This window comes from Rhipicephalus microplus, chromosome X, assembly GCF_043290135.1.
Source record: "Rhipicephalus microplus isolate Deutch F79 chromosome X, USDA_Rmic, whole genome shotgun sequence".
Classification (NCBI taxonomy): Eukaryota; Metazoa; Arthropoda; class Arachnida; order Ixodida; family Ixodidae; genus Rhipicephalus; species Rhipicephalus microplus.
In genome coordinates this window covers 1,992,274-2,019,204 of record NC_134710.1, presented here as the reverse complement: position 1 = coordinate 2,019,204, position 26,931 = coordinate 1,992,274, and the positions used below count along the sequence as shown (strand labels likewise).

At 46.8% G+C, this 26,931-nt stretch overlaps 1 protein-coding gene across 1 annotated transcript in view; it reads right to left on the bottom strand.

The window, feature by feature from the left end:
• LOC142776781 (synaptic vesicular amine transporter-like) overlaps nt 1-26,446 on the bottom strand; it is a 159,184-nt gene extending 132,738 nt beyond the window's left edge. The window contains exon 1 of the mRNA XM_075881140.1: nt 26,332-26,446. Coding sequence (XP_075737255.1) covers nt 26,332-26,431 — 100 coding nt within the window. The 5' untranslated portion in view covers nt 26,432-26,446. The remainder of the gene's footprint in view (nt 1-26,331) is intronic.
• Nucleotides 26,447-26,931: the final 485 nt, after the last annotated feature.

The following is a 26,931-nucleotide window of genomic DNA, read 5'->3' as shown; positions in this document are numbered from 1 at the left end:
GACGTAGTTGCAGACCAAGTGCACGTGGCGAAGTCAGGCAGATATGCCTGGTCGATTGCTTTAGTCTTCGGTAGTTGCAGAAACGTTGATCCAGGCAGACGATGAACAAGAACCTGCACGAGGTAGCAAAACGGTTTGAGCCACATGTTATTCGATGGTCCGCCGTGCCCACAAAAGGCGTAGGTCTGGAGCTGGTGTATTTTTAACTGGTGTGTCGACGTCACGTGGAACATAAGTAGCGCCACGAGTGGTGCGTCCCAAAACAGCGAAGGTGAGACGTCGAACCAGCAGTGACGCGACATCAGTGACGTAGTTGCAGACCAAGTGCACGTGGCGAAGTCAGGCAGATATGCCTGGTCGATTGCTTTAGTCTTCGGTAGTTGCAGAAACGTTGATCCAGGCAGACGATGAACAAGAACCTGCACGAGGTAGCAAAACGGTTTGAGCCACATGTTCTTCGATGGTCCGCCGTGCCCACAAAAGGCGTAGGTCTGGAGCTGGTGTATTTTTAACTGGTGTGTCGACGTCACGTGGAACATAAGTAGCGCCACGAGTGGTGCGTCCCAAAACAGCGAAGGTGAGGCGTCGAACCAGCAGTGACGCGACATCAGTGACGTAGTTGCAGACCAAGTGCACGTGGCGAAGTCAGGCAGATATGCCTGGTCGATTGCTTTAGTCTTCGGTAGTTGCAGAAACGTTGATCCAGGCAGACGATGAACAAGAACCTGCACGAGGTAGCAAAACGGTTTGAGCCACATGTTCTTCGATGGTCCGCCGTGCCCACAAAAGGCGTAGGTCTGGAGCTGGTGTATTTTTAACTGGTGTGTCGACGTCACGTGGAACATAAGTAGCGCCACGAGTGGTGCGTCCCAAAACAGCGAAGGTGAGACGTCGAACCAGCAGTGACGCGACATCAGTGACGTAGTTGGAGACCAAGTGCACGTGGCGAAGTCAGGCAGATATGCCTGGTCGATTGCTTTAGTCTTCGGTAGTTGCAGAAACGTTGATCCAGGCAGACGATGAACAAGAACCTGCACGAGGTAGCAAAACGGTTTGAGCCACATGTTATTCGATGGTCCGCCGTGCCCACAAAAGGCGTAGGTCTGGAGCTGGTGTATTTTTAACTGGTGTGTCGACGTCACGTGGAACATAAGTAGCGCCACGAGTGGTGCGTCCCAAAACAGCGAAGGTGAGACGTCGAACCAGCAGTGACGCGACATCAGTGACGTAGTTGCAGACCAAGTGCACGTGGCGAAGTCAGGCAGATATGCCTGGTCGATTGCTTTAGTCTTCGGTAGTTGCAGAAACGTTGATCCAGGCAGACGATGAACAAGAACCTGCACGAGGTAGCAAAACGGTTTGAGCCACATGTTCTTCGATGGTCCGCCGTGCCCACAAAAGGCGTAGGTCTGGAGCTGGTGTATTTTTAACTGGTGTGTCGACGTCACGTGGAACATAAGTAGCGCCACGAGTGGTGCGTCCCAAAACAGCGAAGGTGAGACGTCGAACCAGCAGTGACGCGACATCAGTGACGTAGTTGCAGACCAAGTGCACGTGGCGAAGTCAGGCAGATATGCCTGGTCGATTGCTTTAGTCTTCGGTAGTTGCAGAAACGTTGATCCAGGCAGACGATGAACAAGAACCTGCACGAGGTAGCAAAACGGTTTGAGCCACATGTTCTTCGATGGTCCGCCGTGCCCACAAAAGGCGTAGGTCTGGAGCTGGTATCTTTTTAACTGGTGTGTCGACGTTAGGTGGAACATAAGTGGCGCCACGAGTGGCGCGTCCCAAAACAGCGAAGGTGAGGCGTCGAACCAGCAGTGACGCGACATCAGTGACGTAGTTGCAGACCAAGTGCACGTGGCGAAGTCAGGCAGATATGCCTGGTCGATTGCTTTAGTCTTCGGTAGTTGCAGAAACGTTGATCCAGGCAGACGATGAACAAGAACCTGCACGAGGTAGCAAAACGGTTTGAGCCACATGTTATTCGATGGTCCGCCGTGCCCACAAAAGGCGTAGGTCTGGAGCTGGTGTATTTTTAACTGGTGTGTCGACGTCACGTGGAACATAAGTAGCGCCACGAGTGGTGCGTCCCAAAACAGCGAAGGTGAGACGTCGAACCAGCAGTGACGCGACATCAGTGACGTAGTTGGAGACCAAGTGCACGTGGCGAAGTCAGGCAGATATGCCTGGTCGATTGCTTTAGTCTTCGGTAGTTGCAGAAACGTTGATCCGGGCAGACCATGAACAAGAACCTGCACGAGGTAGCAAAATGGTTTGAGCCACATGTTCTTCGATGGTCCGCCGTGCCCACCTGAGAATCACTTTTGCCCACGGAGACGTGCTCACGGCACTCTGCGTAGTACTTCTCGTCATGGCTGGATAAGCCAATTTGCTTCCGCGCCACCCCTCTTGCAACAGGATCTGTACTGTGACTTTGGTGTTGCCGCAGACCATAAAGTGTTGCTACCTTGAGCAGTACTATGTTTGCACCACGGTGACGGTTAACGCATGCGCTGCGGCTCGCTAAGACCAGACCCACGCTAGTGGCCGTACTCTTTCGGAGAACGCGTAAACTACAGTAAGTCAGCGCCGCCCTTTTGCGTCTTCTTTTGCCCTTTCATCGTTCAATCATTACGCGCCGAAGCTTTGACGCCAAGAGTTGCTCCGCAAAAACGCCCCATTCCGATGGACCGTTGAGTTTGAGGCTGCTTTCGAGCAGCTGAAGTATTTGCTTACTTCCAGGTCCCTCTTGCGCCCTTTCGACCCGGAGGCACTCACAGAACTACATACAGATGCTAGTGGTATCGGTGTTGGTGCCGTGACCAGGCAGTTATTGCGCCAAGACAACGCGCCAGGCTGGCAATTAAACGCGATATTTCGAACATTTGCCAAAAAAAAAAAATTGGCAGATCCCACATGGAGTGGGAATCGATGATATGTGAAGCACGAATGAAAAAAGATAAAATGTCTCTTTAAAATAAGCACAACGCTACGAAAAGCATGTAAATTGTGTCGTACATGATTTCCATGTAATCATTATCACGTTTGAAAGCGTCATTTACTTTCATCGTCTATTACCGTCACGTGATACCAAATTTAGTATATGTGGAGCTGGCGAAACGGCCGCGAGTATGCTATGAGTTTATAATGTAGTCATGTTTTACATGACACGCATGTCATGATTAGACTGTATGCGTCATTTATCTCCGTCGTCCGTCCACGTCACGTAATACCGAATTTCGTATATGTGAAGCTAGCGAAACGGCCATGAGCACATCATGAGCACGGCATGTAGTCATGTTTTTACATGACACGCATCTCATGGTTATCATGTTTTTCACCAGTCATATATCTTCGTCCTTCATTCACGTCCCGTAATAATAAATTTGGTGTATATGTAGGCAGCGAAACGACCACGAGCACACTATGGGCGTGATGTAAAGTCATGACTTACATGACATGCATATCATTATGTTGTTGAATCGTCAAGCAACGCTATAAAGGACCGGCACTGTCGACGGGATGTCAATGGCAGCAGCGGCAGCGCACTGAGCAACTGACCAAGATTACCGTATAATTTACTGCAGTTACTTCGGCCGATGCCCGATCGTCCAAGCTTGTTTCCCGAGGTGCTGCTTCATCGCCGGACGCCCTGATTGCTGCCATGTACTACCTTGCTCGTGGCGCCTTCGGAGACTGTGCAGCTCTACCTACGGCTGCGTTTTCGGTGATATCGCCACTGGGCGGCACTGGAATCGTCAAGCGACGCTATAAAAGACCGGCACTGTCGACGGGATGTCTTTGGCAGCAGCGGAAGCGCACTGAGCAACTGACCGAGATTACCGTATAATTTACTGCAGGTTGGTTTTCACGCCATTTGCGATTCTTTCGTTTCTCATTTGCTGTCGCTGCTGCCGTTGTCCGCATTTTGAGCTTGTCTGAGTGTCTTCTAACTGTGTCCAAAATGCCAACGAATGCTGAACTGACAAAGAGATTAGAAGAACTCGAGGAGAAGCTGAAAACCGAGGCTTTAGTGGAGTCGGTGTTCGCAAGGATTCTGTTAAAGCTGCATGATTCTGGTTTCGATGCGGTGAAAATGAAGAAAAAAGTTTATGACCTTATTGCTAGCGCGAAATTTACGGAAAAAATTGTTGAGGAATTAAGGCAAGACAACGCTGCCTTGATGGCCGAAAACAAATCACTGACGTCTGAAAATCGCATGATGTCTAAGAAACTAGCTGAAATAGAACAATATTCATGGCTCAACAACGTCGAGATCAGAGGTGTACCGTGCACACAAGGGGAGGACTGTGTCGCGATCTTGCAAACGGTGGGTGAAAAGATCGGATGCCCGGTGTCACCATCTGACCTTGACGTCGTTCACCGTGTCCTTACAGCAAAGGAATGCAACAAAAACCTTCTTGTACGATTTTGTTCAAGGGATAAGAAGACTGAATTCATAAGCAAGGCCCGACAAGCTAAGCTCTGCCTGAGGGACATCAACATAACACAGACACCTGACAATCCCGTGTACGTAAATGAGCATTTGACCCCTGCGAACAAGGCTCTCTTTTCTAAGGCTATGGCTCTGAAGAAAGAGAAAAAAGGAATGTTGTTGTGGACATCAAATTGCCAAATCAAAGCTCACAAGACAACCGACAGTAAAGTATACAGGATACGCAATGAGGCTGATCTGGCTAAAATAAACTAATTCGCTCCCATTGTACATAATGCGCATGCGCCAGCCATGCCTTCCTCGTCGGCTCTTCTGTCACCTGTGCAACTAAACTCGTTTTTAGGGAGTAACTCCCGCTCTTATATTCATCTTAATGCCAGAAGCCTACGAAAACATGTTGATGAATTTCAAAGTCTTCTTTCCACATTTACCAACCCTTCTCAGTAATTGCAGTTACAGAAACTTGGTTATAAGAAGACGATAGAAATCTGTTTGGTTTCCCTCCCAACACGCCATATTACAGTCACAGGTTGTCTAGCAATCATGGTGGCGCAGCCACATACGTATCTTCTAACGCTTCCTGTAAACGAAGGTTTGATCTCGAATTAAACATGATGTACTGTGAATCGGTCTGGCTTGAGTTTGAGCATACTTTTCTTAATATAGATAACAAAAGATTCATATTAGGCTGTATATACCGCTCACCGTCTTCCCCAGTTACTGAATTTTGCACAAACTTGCAACGCTCCCTAAATATTATTTTCTTTGAAAATAAAAGTGCTATTATCATGGGTGACATCAACATTAATTTATTAGACGATTTGTCACCTAATTCAATCAACTATCTAGCTGCACTAAACAGCTTCGGGAATGAATCTTTAATCAGTCTTCCAACTAGACCAAACAGCAATAGCAATGGGTCCCTCATTGATCATGCATTTTCAAATCTACTCACGACACCAGACGCTGGAGTGCTAGAAATTAATATTACTGACCACTATCCCATATTTCTGCGTTTCGATTCCACTGCAAAACGGGATACACCTTCCTTTATTCGTGACATATTGGACAAGCAGCAATTTATTTATACCGTTGCTAACACTAACTGGTCTGAAGTTTATCTTAAAGCTGATGCACAAGAAGGTTTCACCCTCTTTTCATCTTTTCTCCTATCACATGTTCAATCTTGTACAGATAAGCCAAAATGCAAAAAAAATAATCGCATCACCAGCGAATCCCTGGCTGACGAGGGGATTACTAACAGACATGCGCAAACGTCACAGCCTCTACAAAAAAACAAAAAGGCAACCAGTTAACACGAATTTGCTTGCTCGCTATAAAAAATTTTGCAACCTAATAAACACCAAGCTAAAGGAAGCTAAAAGAATGTATTATGCGCAAAAGATAACTGAGGCCGGAAATAGTACGAGAAAAAAAAATGGGACATCGTTAATTCTTTTTTAAGTAGGAACCCACGTTCGAATGAAATACCTACAGTTCTTCATAATGATGTCACTTATAGTGACCCAGATGACATCGCCGATCAGTTTGCAAACTTCTTCTTTAACGTCGAGCACACCCTACCTTTATTAAATGAAATGGCCTTAGATCGCCTACCCCATTCGTTCTTTCTGTTTCCCACAACTCCAGATGAAATAATCAGCGTTATAGGTACCCTAAAAATGACGAGTACTGGCCTTGACGGCATTTAACCCTCCCATATAAAAATGGTAGCTCACCTTATATCAAATGTATTCTCTTCAATTGTGATTTAATGTTTATAACAGGTGTTTTCCCGCATGAACTGAAGTAGGGTAAAATAATCCCCATACATAAAAAAGGAGATGCTTCGTTATTGAATAACTACCGCCCCATTTGCATCTTACCCTTTTTGAGTAAAGTAATTGAAAAACTGATCTGCACACGTCTCACAAATTACCTGAACAAATTTAATATACTATCGCCTTGTCAATTTGGCTTCCGTTTTGGCTACTCCAGTGACCTTGCGCTAATCTCACTTACTGACCAATTAAAAAGGCTATTGACAACGGTTACTATGCGGGCAGCGTTTTCATCGACCTAACTAAAGCTTTTGATTCGATCAATCATCACATTCTTTTCAATAAACTTGAAGCATTTGGTATAACTGGCCCAACATTACTATTATTGTGTAGCTATCTCTGCAACAGGACACAGAAGGTGGTAATTTCTAATGCATATTCGTCAACCAATTTAACTAATATTGGTGTACCCCAGGGGTCCATTCTGGGGCCCCTTTTGTTTTTACTCTACATTAACAATTTGCCGAAATGCCTTTCTTCATCCAGTTGTATATTATACGCCGACGACACCGCAATTTTTAACTCCGATAGCAGCGTTACATCCTTAACTGGAAAACTAAACTTTGATCTGGCACAACTCGTTCGGTGGTGCAGTAATAACATGTTAGAAATTAACACGTCTAAGACAAAATTTGTTGTCTTCTCTTCACCACAAAAACCCTTACCTCCTATCCCTCCTGTTATAATTGCGCGCAATGACATCCCTGTGAGCGACTGCTGTAGATTCCTAGGCGTTGAACTCGACAGTATCTTGAAATACCACCGACATGTTGCATATATTAGGAAAAAAATGACGTAAGGCGTTCGAATACTGATTAAATCTCGTTTTTTTTTTCAATCCATCAATACTTATGTCACTGTATTTTTCTTTTGTTCATTCGCACATTTCTTACCGTATTACTTCATGGGGTAACACATACACCACTCATCTTACTTCAGTTCAGACAATTCAAAACCAAGCGATAAGAATTCTCATTCTCACGTCAAGCCCATATCTCTCTAACGCTAAGTCACTACTTCACGAAAACAATATAATAACTGTATCTCTAGTTAAATATAACCTTGGTATTTACATGTATAGAACTATAAATAACCAACTTCCTTACTTTACTACCATTCTCTCAAATAACAATGTCACAAGGTTTGCCCTTAACAATAACTTTCTACTGCCAAAAGTTCGCACCAATTATGGCAAACAAACCATTCATTTTTCCGGAATTTCTTTTAGGAATTTTTTACCTTCTGACATTAAAGTATGCCGTTCCCTGAAGGTAATTAAATCAAAGTTAAAAATCATATCATGTCAACTAACTAGCCTGTTTTGCTGTTTCTTAATTGATTCCTGTTCATTGTGAGTTGCGTTCTGTAATCACTTGTCATTGAAGTTAGCACGTTACTCTTTCTTTTAAATTGTTTCTGTGAGATTACAAAGGTATATTCTTACTTTATTTGTTTCCATTGCATTTTACTGTAGCTCTGTCTCCCTGATATGCACATCACAATCATTCTCAATTCTACATTGTACAAGAGGTCCCCTTGCAGTCTCTGACTATGGGACCTCTTTCTGTATATCACGTACATGTATTCTTTTTTATTTAGCACAATAAAACCTTCTGTTCTGTTCTGTTCTGTTCTGTTGCCGTTAGGGCATGCCACTAATGTTCGCCATCCAGTCATGTCATACCATACCAGTTTTGCAATATATCATGAGAACGAAACCACCGAAAGAGCAGCAAGACCATGACGCAAGACAAGACGACCGACAGACCGAAATTTTTGCGTCGAAGTTGTGCTCCTCCTCACAGTGCACGTTGTTAGCAGCGTAAAAATGGCCACCGAGATGCAAACATCCTAAGTAATCTTCAACGTTTTTCATTCGTTTCTGGCCGCAAAAACAGTAAATGGGGCACGTTTACTGTTGTGAGTTGGCGCTCTTTTTGTCTCGTCTTTTTTTTTCTCTTTGTCTACCTTTCGCCACGTATTTCAGCCTAATATTGTAACGGGCTAAGTAGATGCCTGAGGATGACGACGACGAAGTGCTGAACGGGAACGTGCTCGGACTGCAGCAGCGTCGTACGCATTAGCTCGCCAGTATATTCGCCCGTACGAATTTGCTCACCAGTGTATACTTTATTCCCCGTAACATCACTGGTGGAAGGTGTGGGGTACCACTCGCTATACAGCCCAACGAGCTGGATCTTCGCAGCGGACGGCGCATTGCAGCTACCACGATGACTGACCAGGCTACTCAATGTCAACAAGATTCGTCAGCCCCGCAGCTGATCGTTGTAGTGCAACCTCGTGACCCAGGTCCATTCAACGGCACAAGTGGCATAGACGTCGATGACTGGCTGGTTCAATATGAGCGCGTCAGCAGCAGCAACCATGGGGTCCGACGCTTATGTTGGCGAACATCATCTTCTACTTGCATGGCACGGCAAAACTCTGGTACGAGACACATCAAGAAGAGTTGACTAGCTGGGACGTCTGTAAGCAGAAATTGCGCTATCTATTTGGGAAACCCATCGGACGTCAAGTGGCCGCAAAGAAAGAGCTTGCGACTCGTGCCCAGACATCCACAGAGTCGTACATCGCGTACATCCAGGACGTGTTGGCTTTGTGCCGCAAGGTCGACAAGGACATGCTCGACGAGGACAAAGTCGGACACATCCTGAAAGGAATTGCGGATGACGCCTTCAATTTTCTGCTGTGCAAGGACTGCTCGACGGTGTAGTCGGTCATCGAAGCATGTCGTTGCTTGGAACAGGCAAAAAGTAGGCGCATAGTTCACCGATTTGACCGCCTTCCCAACACGGCGGCTACGTCCTCTTGCGAAGATTTGCCCACACTACACCAACCACCAGCGCCAGAAAACGTCACCAGAATAGTCCGTCGGCAACTCGAGGCTATGGCTCCCGCTATGTCTAGCGTCAGCGTGCCAGGACACAACCTCGATGCTGTTTCAATGATACAGGCCGTGGTTCGCCAAGAGATCGCGAATATGGGCATTTCGCCACCTCATCAAATTGCCCCTGCTACTTACAGCTCGGCTCCAGTCGTTGCGGCTGCCACTCCGAACCGCACGTTCGCGCCACGACGAAACCCAGCTGAATGGCGCACTCATGATGATCGGCCCATATGTTTCACGTGCCATCGGATAGGACACATCGGTCGCCATTGCCGCAGTCGTTGGACCTCATCACCTCGACCGAACTTCTATGACTGGCGGCCTCGCTCTGAACGTGCACTTTATGCCCCGTCCTACCGTGCTGAGACAGGTGCAGAGCATAATCCAGAACGTCGGACGAACCGCTCACCATCGCCCGTGCGTCGTCAGTCACGCTCACCCCAACCCCGCCGTTCTCGGTCTCCCTACGACCGTCGCTCGGAAAACTAGCCGGTGCAGCCCCCGGAGGTGACGCTGCATACACGACTCGGACTGCAAATTCTCTGATTACTCCCGACCAGCGGTGCAACCTCCTTACAATTCTTGTTGATGGTTTACCTATAACTGCTCTTATTGATACCGGTGCACAAATATCTGTGATGAGCTCAGACCTCCGCCGCCGCCTCCAAAAAGTTCTGACGCCTGTGATTGCACCTACCGTTCGTACAGCGGATGGGAGTACTCCTGCTGTGCTTGGAATGTGCACTGCGCGATTAACAATTTCTGAGCATCAAACTTCAGTTATGTTCGCTGTACTAGAAAATTGCCCTCATGACCTCATCCTTGGACTCGACTTTCTGACTTCACACGCTGCGCTCATTGACTGTTCCAAAGGTCTTCTTCGGCTCGAACTACCATCTTTTTCGGAGACCGTCTCTACCAGCCCACCTCGTCTACGCTCTGTCGATTTCCTTAGACTTCCGCCGCAAGCCGCAGTCCAAGTCCAACTCTCGCCATATCCTGCAGTACCGGATGGTGATTATGTTGCTGCCCCAATTTCTGTCGTCGCCATGACACGCAATGTTGCACTCCCCAACACGGTGGTTACCGTTAAGGACAACCGAACTTCGTTTCCCGTCCTCAATTTCGGCCTCTAAGCGCAAGTTATTCCTCGCGGCATGTCACTTGCGCATCTTACACCACTGGTCGACCACACAGTTTCGGCTCTAACCACCGATTCGCCACCCGATTTTTCATCAACGTCGTTCTCGTCACGTTCCCGTTCCGACCTTTTCAAGCCAATGCTATCTGACACGCTCACCTCTGAACAAGTCTCGGCTTTCTGCCGTGTGCTTGCTTCTTATCAGGACATCTTTGACTTCGGCGACCGTAATTTGGGCCAGACATCTGTGGTAACCCATCGCATTGACACCGGTGACGCTCGACCCATTCGCCGACAACCCTACCGTGTGTCAGCCCCGGAGCGTGCTATTATACAGCGAGAAGTCGATAGAATGCTTGATAAGGGCATAATCGAACCCTCATCTTGTCCCTGGTCCTCACCCGTTGTACTTGTTAAAAAGAAGGACAATAGCTGGAGATTCTGTGTTGATTACCACCATCTCGACCATATTACCAAGAAAGATGTCTATCCCTTACCGCGCATAGATGATGCACTCGATTGCTTGCACGGTGCCAAATATTTATCTTCAATAGACCTTCGCTCAGGCTACTGGCAGAACGCTGTGGACGACAAAGACAGAGAGAAGACAGCCTTCGTGACTCCTGATAGACTTTATCAGTTCAAGATGATGCCTTTTGGATTATGCAATGCCCCCGCAACATTTGAGCGCATGATGGACTCTCTCCTTCGAGGCATGAAGTGGACCATCTGCCTCTGCTATCTTGACGACGTTATTGTTTTTCGACTACTTTCGACAACCATCTTACCCGTCTGTCCGCAGTGCTTGATGTTTTTCGACGTGCCAACTTGCAACTTAACTCGTCCAAATGCCGCTTTGGGCAACGCCAAATCTGCGTACTCGGCCATCTTGTTAACGCTGCGGGCGTTCAACCAGACCCTGTGAAAGTCCGGGCAGTTCGCGACTTCCCCACACCCCGCTCAGCCAAGGACGTCCGAAGTTTTCTGGGACTGTGCTCCTATTTCCGTCGTTTTGTCGAGAAGTTTGCTGAAGTAGCCCGTCCTCTAACCTGCCTCCTCAAAACGGATGTCGCATTCACCTGGGGCCAACAGCAAGCAAACGCCTTCTCGTCGCTCGTTGACATTCTCACCAATCCACCAGTCCTAGCACACTTCGACCCATATGCCGCCACGGAGCTTCGTACTGACGCCAGTGGCCACGGCATAGGCGCAGTGCTCGCGCAGCGGCAACAAGGCATGCACCGCGTCGTCGCGTATGCAAGCCGACTGTTGTCGCACTCGGAACAAAATTATTCCATCACAGAACACGAGTGCTTAGCTCTCGTCTGGGCCATTGCGAAATTCCGACCGTACGTGTATGGCCGACCATTCTCAGTTATTACCGACCACCATGCGCTTTGCTGGCTCTCCTCACTCAAGGACCCTACGGGACGCCTTGTTCGCTGGGCGCTGCGCTTACAAGAGTACACTTTTTCCGTATCCTATAAATCCGGACAACTTCACAAGGATGCCGACTGCTTGTCCCGTTACCCAGTCGATCCTCCTGACACGAGGCACGAGGGAAGATGAGCAAAGGGCCCTCGTTCTTTCAATTACCGACTTCACCGACATAGCTGCTGAACAACGCCGCGACCCCTCTTTGCGTGCTATTATCAATGGTCTGCACTCTCCCCACCCTGACCACTCCTTACAACTGTTCGTTCTTTACAACGACATCTTGCACCGCTACAACACCCGCCCTGATGGTGCTGAGCTTTTACTCGTTGTTCCTGTGCATCTTCGCTCAGACGTTTTGGCCCAGCTGCATGACGCCCCCTCCGCTGGACACCTAGGGGTGTCACGCACGTATGACCGCATTCGCCGCCGATTCTTTTGGCCTGGCCTCTACCGTTCTGTGCGACAGTACGTTGCGGCATGCGACCTCTGCCAGCGCCGCAAGACACCTGCTCTGAGACCTGCTGGTACCCTCCAGCCCATTGAAGTACCAGAAGAGCCATTTTCCCGAGTCGGCCTCGATCTTCTAGGACCCTTTCCGTGTCGGCCACCGGTATTAAGTAGATTGCTATTGCTAGCGACTACGCAACGCGGTATGCCGTTACACGCGCCCTCCCCACCAGCTGTGCTACTGATGTAGCCGATTTCCTTCTTCATGACATCATTCTGCGTCATGGTGCTCCTCGTCAGTTGATCACCGACCGCGGCAGCTGTTTTCTATCTAAAGTAGTCGACGAGCTCCTGCGATCCTGCTCTACCCACCACAAGTTCACTACAGCGTACCATCCGCAAACCAACGGCCTCACGGAACGCCTCAACCGTACCTTGACGAATATGTTAGCGATGTACGTCTTTAAGGATCACAAAGATTGGGACATCCACTTACCTTTAGTTACCTTCGCGTACAATAGTTCACGTCATGATACAGCTGGATTTTCCCCTTTTTACCTACTGTTCGGTTATGACCCGCCTTTGCCCATGGACACCATGCTCCAATCTGACGCCCCCTCATCGACTGCTTATGCTCGTGATGCCCTGGCCCGAGATGACATCGCCCGCCAAGTCGCCCGGGATCGTTTATGTGCCTCGCAGCTTAACCAAAAGAGTGCTTACGATCGCCGGCACCGCGACGTACAGTACTCTCCGAGATCACTCGTCTTGCTGTGGTTACCATCACGTCGTGTTGGTCTGAGCGAAAAACTAATGTCCCGTTACGTTGGCCCCTACCGCGTCATACGCAAGGTCACCAGCGTGACCTATGAGATAGCTCCACTCCATACCTCGTCAGTACCAGCTTCAGTCCCGAGCGATATAGTGCACGTCTCACGGCTTAAGCCATACTTCTCACGCCACGAGAATTGATCGCACCGGGACGGTGCTTCTGCCGCCGGCGGGTAATGTCACGGGCTAAGTAGATGCCTGAGGATGACGACGATGAACTGCTGAACGGGAACGTGCTCGGACTGCAGCAGCGTCGTACGCATTAGCTCGCCAGTATATTCGCCAGTACGAATTTGCTCACCAGTGTATACTTTATTCCCCGTAACAATATGTACCAACTAGCCCAACATAACGTACTGTTAGTGTTCTTACTTTTGAGCCAGAGCTCCGCTCTCTCTCGGGGTCAGACACGTGCGACCAGTGAATGGTCCGCCTGCCTGAAGTTGTGCATGTCACCTGCATGCTATTGGACAGGAACTCCCTGTCCCATTGGGGTCAAGCATCTGTGACCAGTCAAGGACCCATCTGCCTCGCGCTCACTACGTCACCTCCCCACCTGCAATGGGTTGCGCACATAGCACGGCCAAATTATTCGAACTCACTGAATGCGGTTCTTTAAAGACAATAGTCTTTCTTGGGGACTTTCAACGCAGAAACTTTGGTCTCTCTATCTGTACGTTTGTCTGTTTGTCCACCGTTACCGCGAACCGATTACTTTAAAGAGCACCAGCCGATACCCCGAACGGCTGACCCCATCCGCAGCGCCCACCAATATTACTCAAGGATCAGCGTTCATACGTGTGCAATTGTCAATTAAAAAAGCAATTATTGCGCATATCTGAGGCACCTAACAACACGTATATATTCTGCATGTTCGTCTTTTACTAGAAAAGGCATACGTAGGTAATTCTAAGGAACGTAGCGCTTAACACGTTGCGCTTACCATGCAACACTTGCACGAAACGGCAAGTGTTTGCAACGCTTTGCTAAGACGACATGGTTGTGACACCTACCCATCGCCTTGCGTTCTACACCTGATCACCTTTGATACGGGTGCGCACGCCCATTTCAGGGCCACGCGCTTTGTTTTCCAAAAAAAAACTGTCAGATGGCGTTCATGTCTCACGTGTACCGTGACTTGATGCGCTCGTTCACCTCCACTGTACGCACGAGGCACTCTAACGCAGCACCTCCGGAATACCATTCACCGATTTTCTTGCGCAGAACATCAAATAAATGTTTCCTTCGCTCTCTCCACACGCAAGACTATCGTCTTTCGACAACAATTGCAGATTACACGCAGGTAGGGGGCCATTTTTTTTCTTAGGACTCCCTCGGACTGAGGAAATTTCTTTTCATCCAAAGCCATGTGGACTTAAGCTCACCGACGTCTTGCTCAACCAAACTCACTTAGACTCAATCTGAAAATGTTTCTCAAACAAACTACCTCGGACACATACTCACCAAATTTTTTTTAAAGTGGACTCACTCGGACTCACACTCACCAAAATATAATTTAGCGGGACACACTCGGACTCAATTCCACCAATTGATTGATTGATATGTGGGGTTTAACGTCCCAAAACCACTATATGATTATGAGAGACGCCGTAGTGGAGGGCTCCGGAAATTTAGACCACCTGGGGTTCTTTAACGTGCACCCAAATCTGAGCACACGGGCCTACAACATATCCGCCTCCATCGGAAATGCAGCCGCCGCAGCCGGAATCTCAATTCCACCAAAGAGATAACTTTGCCAGACTCACTCGGATTCAGACTCACCCAGAGCCGGATGCACTCATACTAAGACTCGCGCCGCAATCAGACTCTGAGTGAGTCAACTCATGAGTGAGTTGGCCGACCTATGGTAGCGCGTCACCCACTAACCTATGCTACTTCATAAACTAAGCGTTCTAAACATCGACACAGCTGTAATTAATTGGATTCGCGCCTTTCTAACATCACGTGTTCAGTTTGTAGCCGCTAACGACGTTAACTCCTCATTGATTCCTGTTGATTCTGGTGTCCCGCAAGGGTCTGTGCTTGGTCCCTTACTATTCCTAATCTATATTAATGATTTGCCTACTAACGTCTCTTCGAAAATATGCCTGTTTGCAGATGACTGCGTCTTGTATAGAAAGGTGACGGATGCCGCAGACATTTCACTAATCCAGGAAGATCTTAATAACATAACTAAATGGTGTCAATTATGGCGTATGGAATTAAACGTTAGAAAATGCAAAAGTATGAGGATTTCCAGTGCTGAAGTGACTTCCCCTACTTACACACTTAATAACATCCCACTAGAATGCGTAACATCGTACAAATACTTGGGTGTCCATATTACCAATAACCTTTCATGGAAAACTCATATTGATTACATAGCCACCAAGGCCACTAGCACATTAGGATATTTTCGCCGGAAGTTTCCTCAAGCGCCATCTTCATTAAAACTACTACTGTACACAACTTTCATTCGTCCGAAGCTTGAGTATGCATCGTCAGTATGGGACACCGGATATCAGAACCACATAAAATTACTAGAAAAAATACAAAATCGCTCAGTCCGCTTCATTTTAAACAATTACCAAAGAACTGCGAGTGTTACTAACATGAAAGACATTCTACACCTTCCATTGCTATCACATCGCCGAAAACTATCTCGACTCTATCTTTTCCATAAAATCTACTACCACAATTCATATTTACATTCTATGCTTCTTCAGCCACCGCCGTACATTTCATCCCGCATCGACCATCGCCAAAAGGTAAACATTCCACACAGCAACACCGTCGGCTTTTCACACTCATTTCTCCCCACAACGACCAGAGACTGGAACAATCTGCCTGCATCACTCACAAGCATAACTAACACCAATAATTTCAAAATCGCACTTCAAAGTTTCATTTCGAGTTAACATCGTTCAGTGTTTGTTTTCATACCTTTAATTTTTTTTTTTTTTTTTTTTTTATGCTTCTCGTATTCTAGTTTTGCGAGTGGCTACTTTTTGTACATTATTTTTTTTTTTTCATTATATCTCTTTTGGCAGTGCATCCAATGATAAAATCTTGTAATTCTTCCAGGACAGTCCAGTGTTTTGATTGCTGTGTTATTCATTTTGGTTCATTGGCCTTTGTTCTTGTAACTGATATTTGTTTAAAGCGTCATCGTGATAATTCATTTCTGTATTTTTAAAACTATAACCAAGTTTTTATTTAAGTTATTATTACGTGTTAACTTTCTTCTTTGCCCCTCCCCTCTTCAATGTACGTTTGTACCCTGAGGGTATTTGAAATAAATAAATAAATAAATAAATAAAAAAACCTGCATAGAATTGCGCACCGAATTTCACCCGCATGCCACTGTTAAGACCGTGCTGGTTTGTTGTTAGAGAACTCGCCCCAGCCGACTTACTCGTGCTGGTAGGCTCTCTTGCTACAACCTCCTATAACTGCGATAAACATTTCTGCACATTTTGTTTGCAAAGCATTCGCCTCTTTTTCAGCTCTTGGACGAGAACCAACAACGGTCACATTGCCGTAGCAGTGGGATACTGCGGCCCCCCATTTCGTGACACGCGCAACTTCGTCCTGCGCGCGGCCGGCGAAGCGCTAAGGGACTAAATGCGCAAGGTTGCTTCATTGGCGCTGTGAACCCGGAGGGCGGCGGCGCTATTTAGCAAGCGTGAAGCTTTGCAACGCCGGAATATTGTGTTTGTATAATCAATTCAAAAAGCTTATGACTCTCCAACCAACATAACACTAGCAGCCCGTCAAGGTACAGTACTTATTTCGTGGACTTGGCGCAGCAGTGTGGCTAGCTGTGAATGTGGCAAGTACCAAAATTTCCAGTATGCTGCTTCTGCGCCAATAAAGTAGTCAGGGTCGGAGTTCGGACTTGGAAATGTCATGCTGTCTTGTGCGAGTACGTGACCAGAAGCTGATACCGTATGTCGGAGTTAGGAAACAGTAAAGTACCAACCACTGGCACGCGCATGCTCGGGCTGCGCGTCAAAAACGTTAAATAAGCCTCGTGGTGTCAGGGTCGGAGGGACATGCGCGACGAGGGTCTAGGGACTACACGTACAGCGGCGCCATCCAACAAAAGGCGGTGATCCCTTCGAATGCTGTACCTAATGGCCGCCGCTTCGAAGGCACAGTCGAGCGCTCAGTACAAGCACGGAAACTACTCCAAATGTTCCTGAATGACCACTTCGTCATGTAGAATGACAACGAAATGAGGAACAACTGTGAGGGCTACCAGCGTGACGTGGTTTCGTTCCCTGTTCGAGTGATGCCGACAAATTCAGCGAATGCCGGCCGGCTGTCCTTGCGCCGGTCCTGAGTGCAATCATCGGCCAAGTGAAAACATCGTACGGAGTACTGGAGCGCGTCGGTGTTCCTGTGCTTCGATCTGTCATTTTCTTTGCTAAAAACGAGTGGAAACAGGCTTCAGAGGTTTGAAGCTTTAGAGGAAGCCCTCACCTACTGCAAAGTAAAATCAGAGCGCTGTCGTCTGCGTTCAGCGTAAGCCTCTATCGTCGAGTTTGTATGAACGAGCTCAAGCGAAGAACATTGGCTGAAAAAAATGGTGGTAGTTACCGTCGCAATGTAGACACTATAAATGACGCCCGAAACATCGTATAGTGCCTACGGAGGAGTTTTGATCCGCACTATGTTTGTCTTCAGCATCGGAATTCTGTATCGCTGAAAGCGAACCTCGCACAAGCCAACACATTTCGGTGGTATGAAAACGTACATATTTACATAAGTGTATTTGCGGATTGTACTAAGCTCCAACATTCGTTTGTTTCGGCGCACATTGTTTTCGTTCGTTGTCAAGCTAGCAACAAGCGTGCGCTGGTTGGTAATAGTGTGATGTGATTTCATGCAGGGTACCAGCGCGCTGACAAATTCAGCTGTCGGTGGTCTGATTTCCCTTCTATTAAGATAGAAACTTGAACTTGCGTTGCTGAGGTGATCGAAAAAGAAAGTTGCATAAATTAGTGCTGCTGGTGTTACCTGCTATTTCACCTGTCAATTTTTGTTCTGCTTCTCTGCCACACTTGGTACCACATAAGTTGTTTGGCAGCACTCTAACACACATTTTTTCTAGTTAATTCTGACACTCAAAGCCATAGGCATACAATGGCACTTCTCTATCGTTTTACAGTTTACTGTAATATAACATGGGTTGTGTTTATAGCCGGACAGATAATTAACTGAAAACCGAAATTGCAACCCCCTCGCTCTTCGTTGATTCCATATCAGCAACGAATGGTTGTTTTGCTCAACGCGAGATGACGCGAAAAGAGGTTGTGGTTGCCCTCGTTCCCGTTTGAACGCGCTGCCAGCAGCCGCCGGAGTGCGCAGGCCACGCGCTCCCATGTCCCCTTTCATAAAAATGGGCACTGTGGATTAGTATTCAAACAACCGTGTGTGAGTAGGTGCGAAAGCTGTATCCTGAACCGCAGCCTGAAATAAATAGTCAATCGCTAGCATTGTGCATGATGAATGGTAGGAAACTGTACGTTGCCGAACCATCACAGCAACAATCAAAAGCTTTGAGTGCTGCTCTAGTGAGACATGAAATTCCCCTTTGGCACCCATATTAAGACCCCGGAACACCACCGCCAGCGTCTTCTACTTCATACCGCTGAACCAGCGCTACACTCTGCGCGCTATACATATTGTATTTGTTTTCTGTATGTTACCCGCTGGTATTTTTTGTACATTTTTGTCAATCTCCGTTACATTGTGTATTCAGTGTACTTTTTACTATCTGGATAGGCTGTACTGTACTTGCCGCAAATTGAGCTTGATTGATTGATATGTGGGGTTTAACGTCCCAAAACTACCATATGATTATGAGAGACGCCGTAGTGGAGGGCTCCGGAAATTTCGACCACCTGGGGTTCTTTTAACGTCACCCAAATCTGAGCACACGGGCCTACAACATTTTCGCCTCCATCGGAAATGCAGCCGCCGCAGCCGGGATTCGATCCCGCGACCTGCGGGTCAGCAGCCGAGTACCTTAACCACTAGACCACCGCGGTGGGGCCGCAAATTGAGCTTGTGTTCTGTCTTGTAATCATGTTGTATTCCCCCCACTGTGATGCCTTATGGCGCTGTGGGTATCAAATAAAAAAATAAAAAAAGGACCGACGTTTGGCGTACCCCTGACGACAACCCACTCTGCCGACATTGTGGAGAAGCTGGGCACACCTACCACCACGGTCAATAGCTACAGATGAAACTGCGTGCCTTTGCCACCAACGCGCCATGTCTACAGCTAGGTAAACAAGCACGTGTCGTTGCAAACTAACTCTCGGGAGTACATTGAACATCCCAATGACCTCCTCGCTTGTTTTCACTAGGCCACTATGTCTAACCACAGCGCTACCAGTACAGCGGCCATATATACTCGGGCCGAACCATAATCCCTTATCCGAAAAACTAAGGGCATCAACCAATAAAGTGGTGGTTGAAAGTTTGCTGAAGCTGATTCACTGCTACTGATGAAGTCTTAAGAACACAACGCAACCCGCACAGAACCCTGAAGGTGAAGCTGGGCGACCAGAAGAAGACTTGACGACTGCAAGTAGAAGTAGTCGAACCAGTTGAAGTAACCTTGATCTCATGCCGTGACCAAAACGTAGCGCAAGACTATAAATTAGTGGCCTCAACGTGCTTATCCTGCCATGAGTGGGACCATCGTTCACCACGATGTGGAAGAAAGTAAAAACCACCAGTGAAAGATCCAAAATTAGGACAGCTTGAGGTTACCAGGTTGCGCCAGCGGTGACTGCACAGCGAAAGTCTTCTTCAACACTGCACTTATTCCGTGATATTCGTAGCGCTACATATTTGTTTGATAAATGCAATGCTTGGTATTGCAGCTCGCGTTTCTTATTTTCACTTTTGTTTCATTCGGTGTTCGCCCACCAATCCTGTCAGCGATGCTCAGCGCAACCTGCTCCTCAATGTTTTAGAAGGTTCAGGATTATTGTAGATCATTTCATTGAGATTACGTGTAAGAAGCAAAGAGCTTATTCTGTAGCTTGGGCAACGACAATGTGATAAGGCTTAAGTATTGCGGCACATGTATAAATGGCGACGCACTTCACCGCTTTTCCCATCATCGACAGCCAACGCTCAGTTCGCTGCTATCAGTGGCAGTGTGGATCGTTGTAACCTGACTTTCTGTTCACCGGCCACAAGTCAGGCCGAATACGCCACGATCCCGTGATGTTAACGAACACTTTAGGCCTCAGCCATCGACTTGACATCTAAGTCGATAACGCTATTCCCCGAAACAGCAATCCCGCCGTACGCGTCACCAGAAAAGAACGCCTTGAGTGTGCTGAAAGCCCATGTCACCATTGCACCTCGCTTCACCATCCTTTCTGTCTTCACTCAGCAATCAGCAGGAGTTCCTTGAAAGTGACAAGCACCAGTTGATTAACCAGAAGATTCGCGTCACAAGAGAAATCGCCGAGTTCGTGGAGAGAAAGCAAGAGTGATGAATGGATGAATGAACTTTATTGGGTCCTTCGGAACGCGCTTTACCACGTTGCGGACTGCTCCCACGTCGGAGACAAAAGATCAAGCCTCTCTGCTGCTTCGCAGGCCCATTGGACTGCACATAATTGTTGATCGAGTCCGCAGCTGGTCATAGCACCCTCCCAAAGTAATGTCCATGAATTTCTGCAATGAGTATTAGCGCATCTGCAGAGATAGATGGCCACCTACATCGAAGAAGTTGGGGAACTTGTGCGAAGTGCTTTCCCCCTCATTCATTCTTTGAAGCATACTGCGATTAACGAAGCGCCTCGGCCACCTTTCGAACGTAAACCCCACTCTTCCTAAGCAAACGCAAGAACAGCTGAAAACCCTGCTCCTACAATACAATGACTGCTTTGTATCGTCATCGAGAATTCGGCAAACACCAGTCGCTAGACATCGCATCATAGCAAAGTGCCAGAACACTCCGTCAGAGCCCCCAGAGTCTACAAGCAATAAGCCTTGAAGAAACTAAACCGTTCACGTCCTGTGTGTATTTTGTATAGAATGATTTCCGACAGTCATGAAACTTCTCAAGCACGATGGCGTGGTCTGTGTCGGGTGTAGCTAACAAGTGAAATTCGAATGCATTAATAAAGACATGCGCGGTAATCAGGTCCCCTCGCTGTCTTCACGAAGACAGACAGCGTCAAGCCTTGGTTCAGTCATCATCACCAAACTGACTACGCCCACGGCAGGGCAAACGCTAATCAGCCGGGCCTTGTCCTTTTCGCTGTCGTGTTATACCTGCGAAATGTCATCGGCCCACCTAACTTTCTGTCTCCGCCTCGTGCGTTTCTATTTTCTGGGAACCTAGTCAGTTAACCTTAATGACCAGTGGTTGTACTGCCTACGTGCTATGTTCCCGGCCCATGCCTATTTCTGCCTCTTGATTTCAACTATGATATTCTTAATCCCGGTTTCTTCACCGATCCACTCTGCCCTCTTCTTGTCTTTTAAAGTTACACCTACCATTTTCGTGCGTCGTCCTCAATTTAAGCAGAACACCCTTTGTAGGTGTCAAGGCTTCTGTTCTGTAGGTTAGTGCCGGCAAGATGCTGCTGTTATATACCTTGCTCTTGAGGGTGAGTGGTAGATTAGTTGGTGGTGAGTGGTAAAATGTTATCCAACCTTATTATTCTAGTTGTTTTCCACTCATAGTTCGCCTCCATGGTGACTACCTGTCCTAAACGTGCACATTCCTTTACAACTTGCAGCGTGCCTGCACTTATCACGAAGTGCTGTTTTCTACCGATACTGTTGCAAATTACTTTGTTTTTATGCACATTATTTTCAGATTTACTCTTCTGCTTTCCGTGTCCAGTTCAGCAATAATCAGCTGCAATTTTTCCCCTGAGTTGCTCATCAAGGCAGTGTTATCAGCGAATAGCAGCTTGCTAAGATACTCTCTTTTAAATCTAATCCCTGCCTCTTCCCAATATAAGGTCCATGCAATGGCTCTAGAAATGCCAGAACGAAGTTATTAGTTGAGTTTGCTGAACATATATTTTACGAACGTTGATGCCTTCTACAAAAAGCGGGTAACCGTAAATGGATGTCGTTAATTTTTGATGACGAAACTAAACATGAAATAGATTTCATTCTGCGTGCACAACCAAACATTGTACAGGATGTTGAAGTAGTTGGCAAGATTAGATGCAGTGACCATAGAATGGTAAGCGCTTGTATTCAAATAGACTTAAAGAAGGAAAGACAAAAACTGATACGCAAGAAGCCAATTAATGAACTGGCAGTGAGAGGAAAAATACAGGAATTCAGAGTTCCGCTTAAGAATAGATTTCAGGCACTAAATGAGATAACGGATGTTAGCGTTGCCCCAATGAACGATACTCTAGCTAGTATAATCAAAGAGTGTGCAATAGAAGTCGGAGATATAGTCACACGACTGGACACTGGAAAACTATCCTACGAGACGAAAAATCTCATAAGTAGATGACAAGTCATGAAAGCCTCAAATGCAGCCGACAAATTAGACCTAGTAGAGCTTTCGAAGTTAATAATAGGCGTAACGTAGGTGACGTCAATAGGTATAACATTTAGAGAATTGAGCAGGTTTTAAGCAACGACAATATCCTAAAAGCTGCGATAGCAACCTCCTGCATATGCGAAAATCAGTTGTATGCCTAAGAGACAAGGAAGGCAATTTGATAACCAATATGAATAAGATAGTCGAGGTGGTGCAGAAGTTCTACAGAGAGCTGTACAGAAGCAAAAACAACCTAGATGATATAGTAAGAAGCAATAATAGCCCACAAGAGTTTGACATTCCACCATTAATGGCAGGAAAAGTAAGGAAAGCTTTAGAAGGAATCCAAAGATGCGAAGCCGTTGGTGATCTAAGGCAATGGACCTGCTAAAAATAGCTGAAAATTTGTGTTAAGAAAGTGGCCACCTTTTATATGACATTTCTCTTGAGGGCAAGCGTACCAGAATCTTTGAAAAACGCCAACATCAGGTTAATCTGTACGCAAGGAGGCGTCTTGAAAAACTACAGGCCAATCAGCTTCCTGTCTGTTCTTCACAAACTGTTAACAAAAATAATAGCTAATAGAACCGAGGCGACATTAAAGTTCCCAGAAGAATTTCGTAGTCTACTCCACAATAAACCATATTCATACTATCAAAATAGTTAGTAGGGAAATGCGCGGAATACAACCAACCCCTATACATAGCTTTCATAGATTACGAGAAGGCGTTTGACTCAGTCAAGACATCAGCAGTAATGCATGAGCTACAGAATCAGGGCATCGACGAACCCTACGCAAACAATCAATCAAACAAAGAAATGTACAGGATTCACAGCCACCATAGTTCTTCCTAAAAAAAGCGACAGAATCCCAATAAAGAAGGGTGTAATGCGGAGAGACATGATCTGTCCAATGCTATTCGCCGCGCTTTTACAGGAGGCTTTAGGGGCCTGGTTTTGTACTGTACAATAATTACTTTTTCAGGGTGCATTCATGCTTATCAGTACACTTTTTTAGTCTCTTGAGGGCTTGACCATTCACTCGAAGCAGAAAAAGAAAACTTAAATTTTTTGTGAGTATACCGGGTGTTCAAAATTAAGCTTTATGATTTTTTTAAAATTAGGCGCTCGAAGGCACGTGAGAACCACTTGTGCAAATAAGTTAAGCGGCCAGGGGGACAGAAAGTTAGATGATAATTATCGCTGTCAGCAGCCCAATTAACTAAAATTTAATAATTAACTTTTTACTGGCTGCGGTAAGTTGGCATGTTTATATTGAAAAAATGTAGGCAGTGGTGTTTGTACACAGTTTCAGTTGGAAGATTTTTTCTAGCACGCCTGTGTTCCGAGATATCCGGCTCCAAAGTTTAATTGTCTTTCGCACGATTACGCATGCAAGAGGGTGAGGGTCCGCGCAAAGCTCCTCCCTAAAGTGACGCATCTGTTGCGTGTGGTGTTTAGTGTGTGAAGAGGGTGGAAGCGTAGGCATAGGTGATAGCAATTACCCTTGCCCTCTTCGGCCGGCGAAATCAAAATGTGACAGCGCGGTGCGCCATGAGCCTTACGCATGATCCTGATGAACGCGATAACAGGAGACCATTTTTCGCGACGTTTTTTCGTGACTTTAGATCACACTGAGACATCTTCTTGTGAACGCGTTAGCAGGACCGTCCTGCACTAGGGTGCCTCCGGTTAGAGCACAGCGTCTCTGCATTGAAGGTCTACCAAGGAAATCCACGTGGAGTCCTTTCGAGCTAATATGGCTGCTTCTGGCGTGAGGTATTCTACCAAAGTAAAAGTAGACGTGGTGCTTGCAATGGCTGAAATGAATGGCAACGCTTCGTTAGCAATGGAGCTTTACGCGTCTCGCCACCCACACCGTCCCCTTCCAACAAGGCCCACTTTCACAAACCTGTTTCGACGCTTCTGCACAACAGGCTCTGTCCACCTTCCGAGACGGACCAGGAAGGCAATCGTCGATGAAGACTTTGAAATCGACGTTGTCGCGTGCGTAACCTCGATGCCAGAGCTCAGCATCCGACAGATTGCCGATCAGTGCGGTCGCAGCATCGGAACAGTCACAAATGTTTTAAGAAAGCACAAGTTCCATCCATATCACGTTTACCTTCATCAGGACCTAAATGAGGCGGACTTTGAAAGGCGAGTTGACTTCTGCAATTGGGGCCTCATCAAAACTGATCAAGAAAATGACTTTTTGCACAGAATAATTTGGACTGATGAAGCTCGGTTTTGCCGAAATGGAAGTGTTAATCTTCACAACGCCCATTATTGGGCACAAGAAAACCCACACTGGCTGAGGCAGCACAAGCATCAAGTTCGCTGGAGTGTGAATGTGTGGTGCGGCATACTCGGGGACAGGATCATCGGACCTCACTTTTTTGAGGACAACTTGAACGGAAAGATGTACACAGAAGAAATATTAGGTGTTGTCATTGATGATCTTGTCTGCAGTCTTTCCCTGAATGACCTGCGCCAAGTATGGTTTCAGCACGATGGAGCACCACCACATTTTTCTACCAGGGCGAAGAACTGGTTGGACAGACGTTTTCCACAACAGTGGATTGGGCGCGCAGGAGCGATGTTTTGGCCACCAAGATCACCTGACCTTTCTCCGCTCGACTTTTTCCTTTGGGGCTACGTTAAAGATCGAGTTTACGTAACAGAGCCCAGCGATGTTAATGACATGAAGGACAGGATAACATCTGCCTGTGCGAGTATTCCTGCAGAAGTACTGCGCCGAGTCATCGAGTCGACGCGACAGCGGTTCATGCTTTGCGTTGCTGCCGAAGGCAGGCATTTTGAACACTTTTTGGGGCATTGACGTCTTGAGAGGTGAAGAGTTTCGATGAGATTTGTGCATGACCGAAATATGCTTATGTAGCAGCAGGAAATATGCGTTAGCAAGGATAAAACTGTTTCAGTTATTATTGGTGGAGTTGTTGCTCTTGTTTCAATAAAAGTTACAGTACTCGGACATCAGCAGTCACGCTATTCGCGTAGCCCAGGCAACGACCACGCATGCTTCTCTAGTGATTATTACGCACGCGCACTGGCATCCAGATTCTCCGCTCGCACCATTATCTCGGCATGGTATCTGCCACTATCGTTAGAGGCTCTGCAGTTGCGTGTTACGACACTGGTTGCAAGCGTTCTTCGATTTTTGATTTCGACGGCCGAAGAGGGCAAGGGTAATTGCTATCACCTATGCCTACGCTTCCACCCTCTTCACACACTAAACACCACACGCAACAGATGCGTCACTTTAGGGAGGAGCTTTGCGCGGACCCTCACCCTCTTGCATGCGTAATCGTGCGAAAGACAATTAAACTTTGGAGCCGGATATCTCGGAACACAGGCGTGCTAGAAAAAATCTTCCAACTGAAACTGTGTACAAACACCACTGCCTACATTTTTTCAATATAAACATGCCAACTTACCGCAGCCAGTAAAAAGTTAATTATTAAATTTTAGTTAATTGGGCTGCTGACAGCGATAATTATCATCTAACTTTCTGTCCCCCTGGCCGCTTAACTTATTTGCACAAGTGGTTCTCACGTGCCTTCGAGCGCCTAATTTTAAAAAAATCATAAAGCTTAATTTTGAACACCCGGTATATTCCTTAAAAGTGGCGAATGAGTGAATCTGTGTTCTTTTTGAGCTATTATAAAGACAATACGGCAATGGGGGATTTCATACCTAGGCAGTATGCTAAGCTGACCGCTGTCTCAGCAACAGCATACACGGCACCATACGAGCCACGTTGTCTGCTGTCCAGGCGGAGGGCAAGCAGCGGCATCAGACAGACGTCGGTGACACCTGCGCATCCCACGAAATGCAACCCTCATCTCACCGCCTCATTATTGGCAATGAAATCACAGCTTCTTTATAGCGCCAACCACTCTAAGATGTAGGCTTTTGGTAGAAAGAGTACATACAAGTTTTTTTTGAACCATATAGATCTGCAACAGTACTTATCCGCCAAGAAGACTACCTTCTTATTTTTCTTTTTTTTCTAAACGCCACACGCGTATAAAAGAGCTCTAAACAAAAACTCAGCAGTTGCAAGGCGCCTTCTGAACTACGCCGTCGTAAAAACATTCAACTTCTGATAAAAATAAACATTTGCAATGATAGCTCAATTAGATAACCTCATTTCACTTCATTTGATAACTTCAGAACGACTTCGCAATGATAAAGCACGAACAGAACCCTGCGCTGGGTTTGGCCTCGTTCGTCTCGGTGCAACAGTTGCTATACAGTGCACGGCTGCTGACGCGAAGCTCCGGGATCAATTCC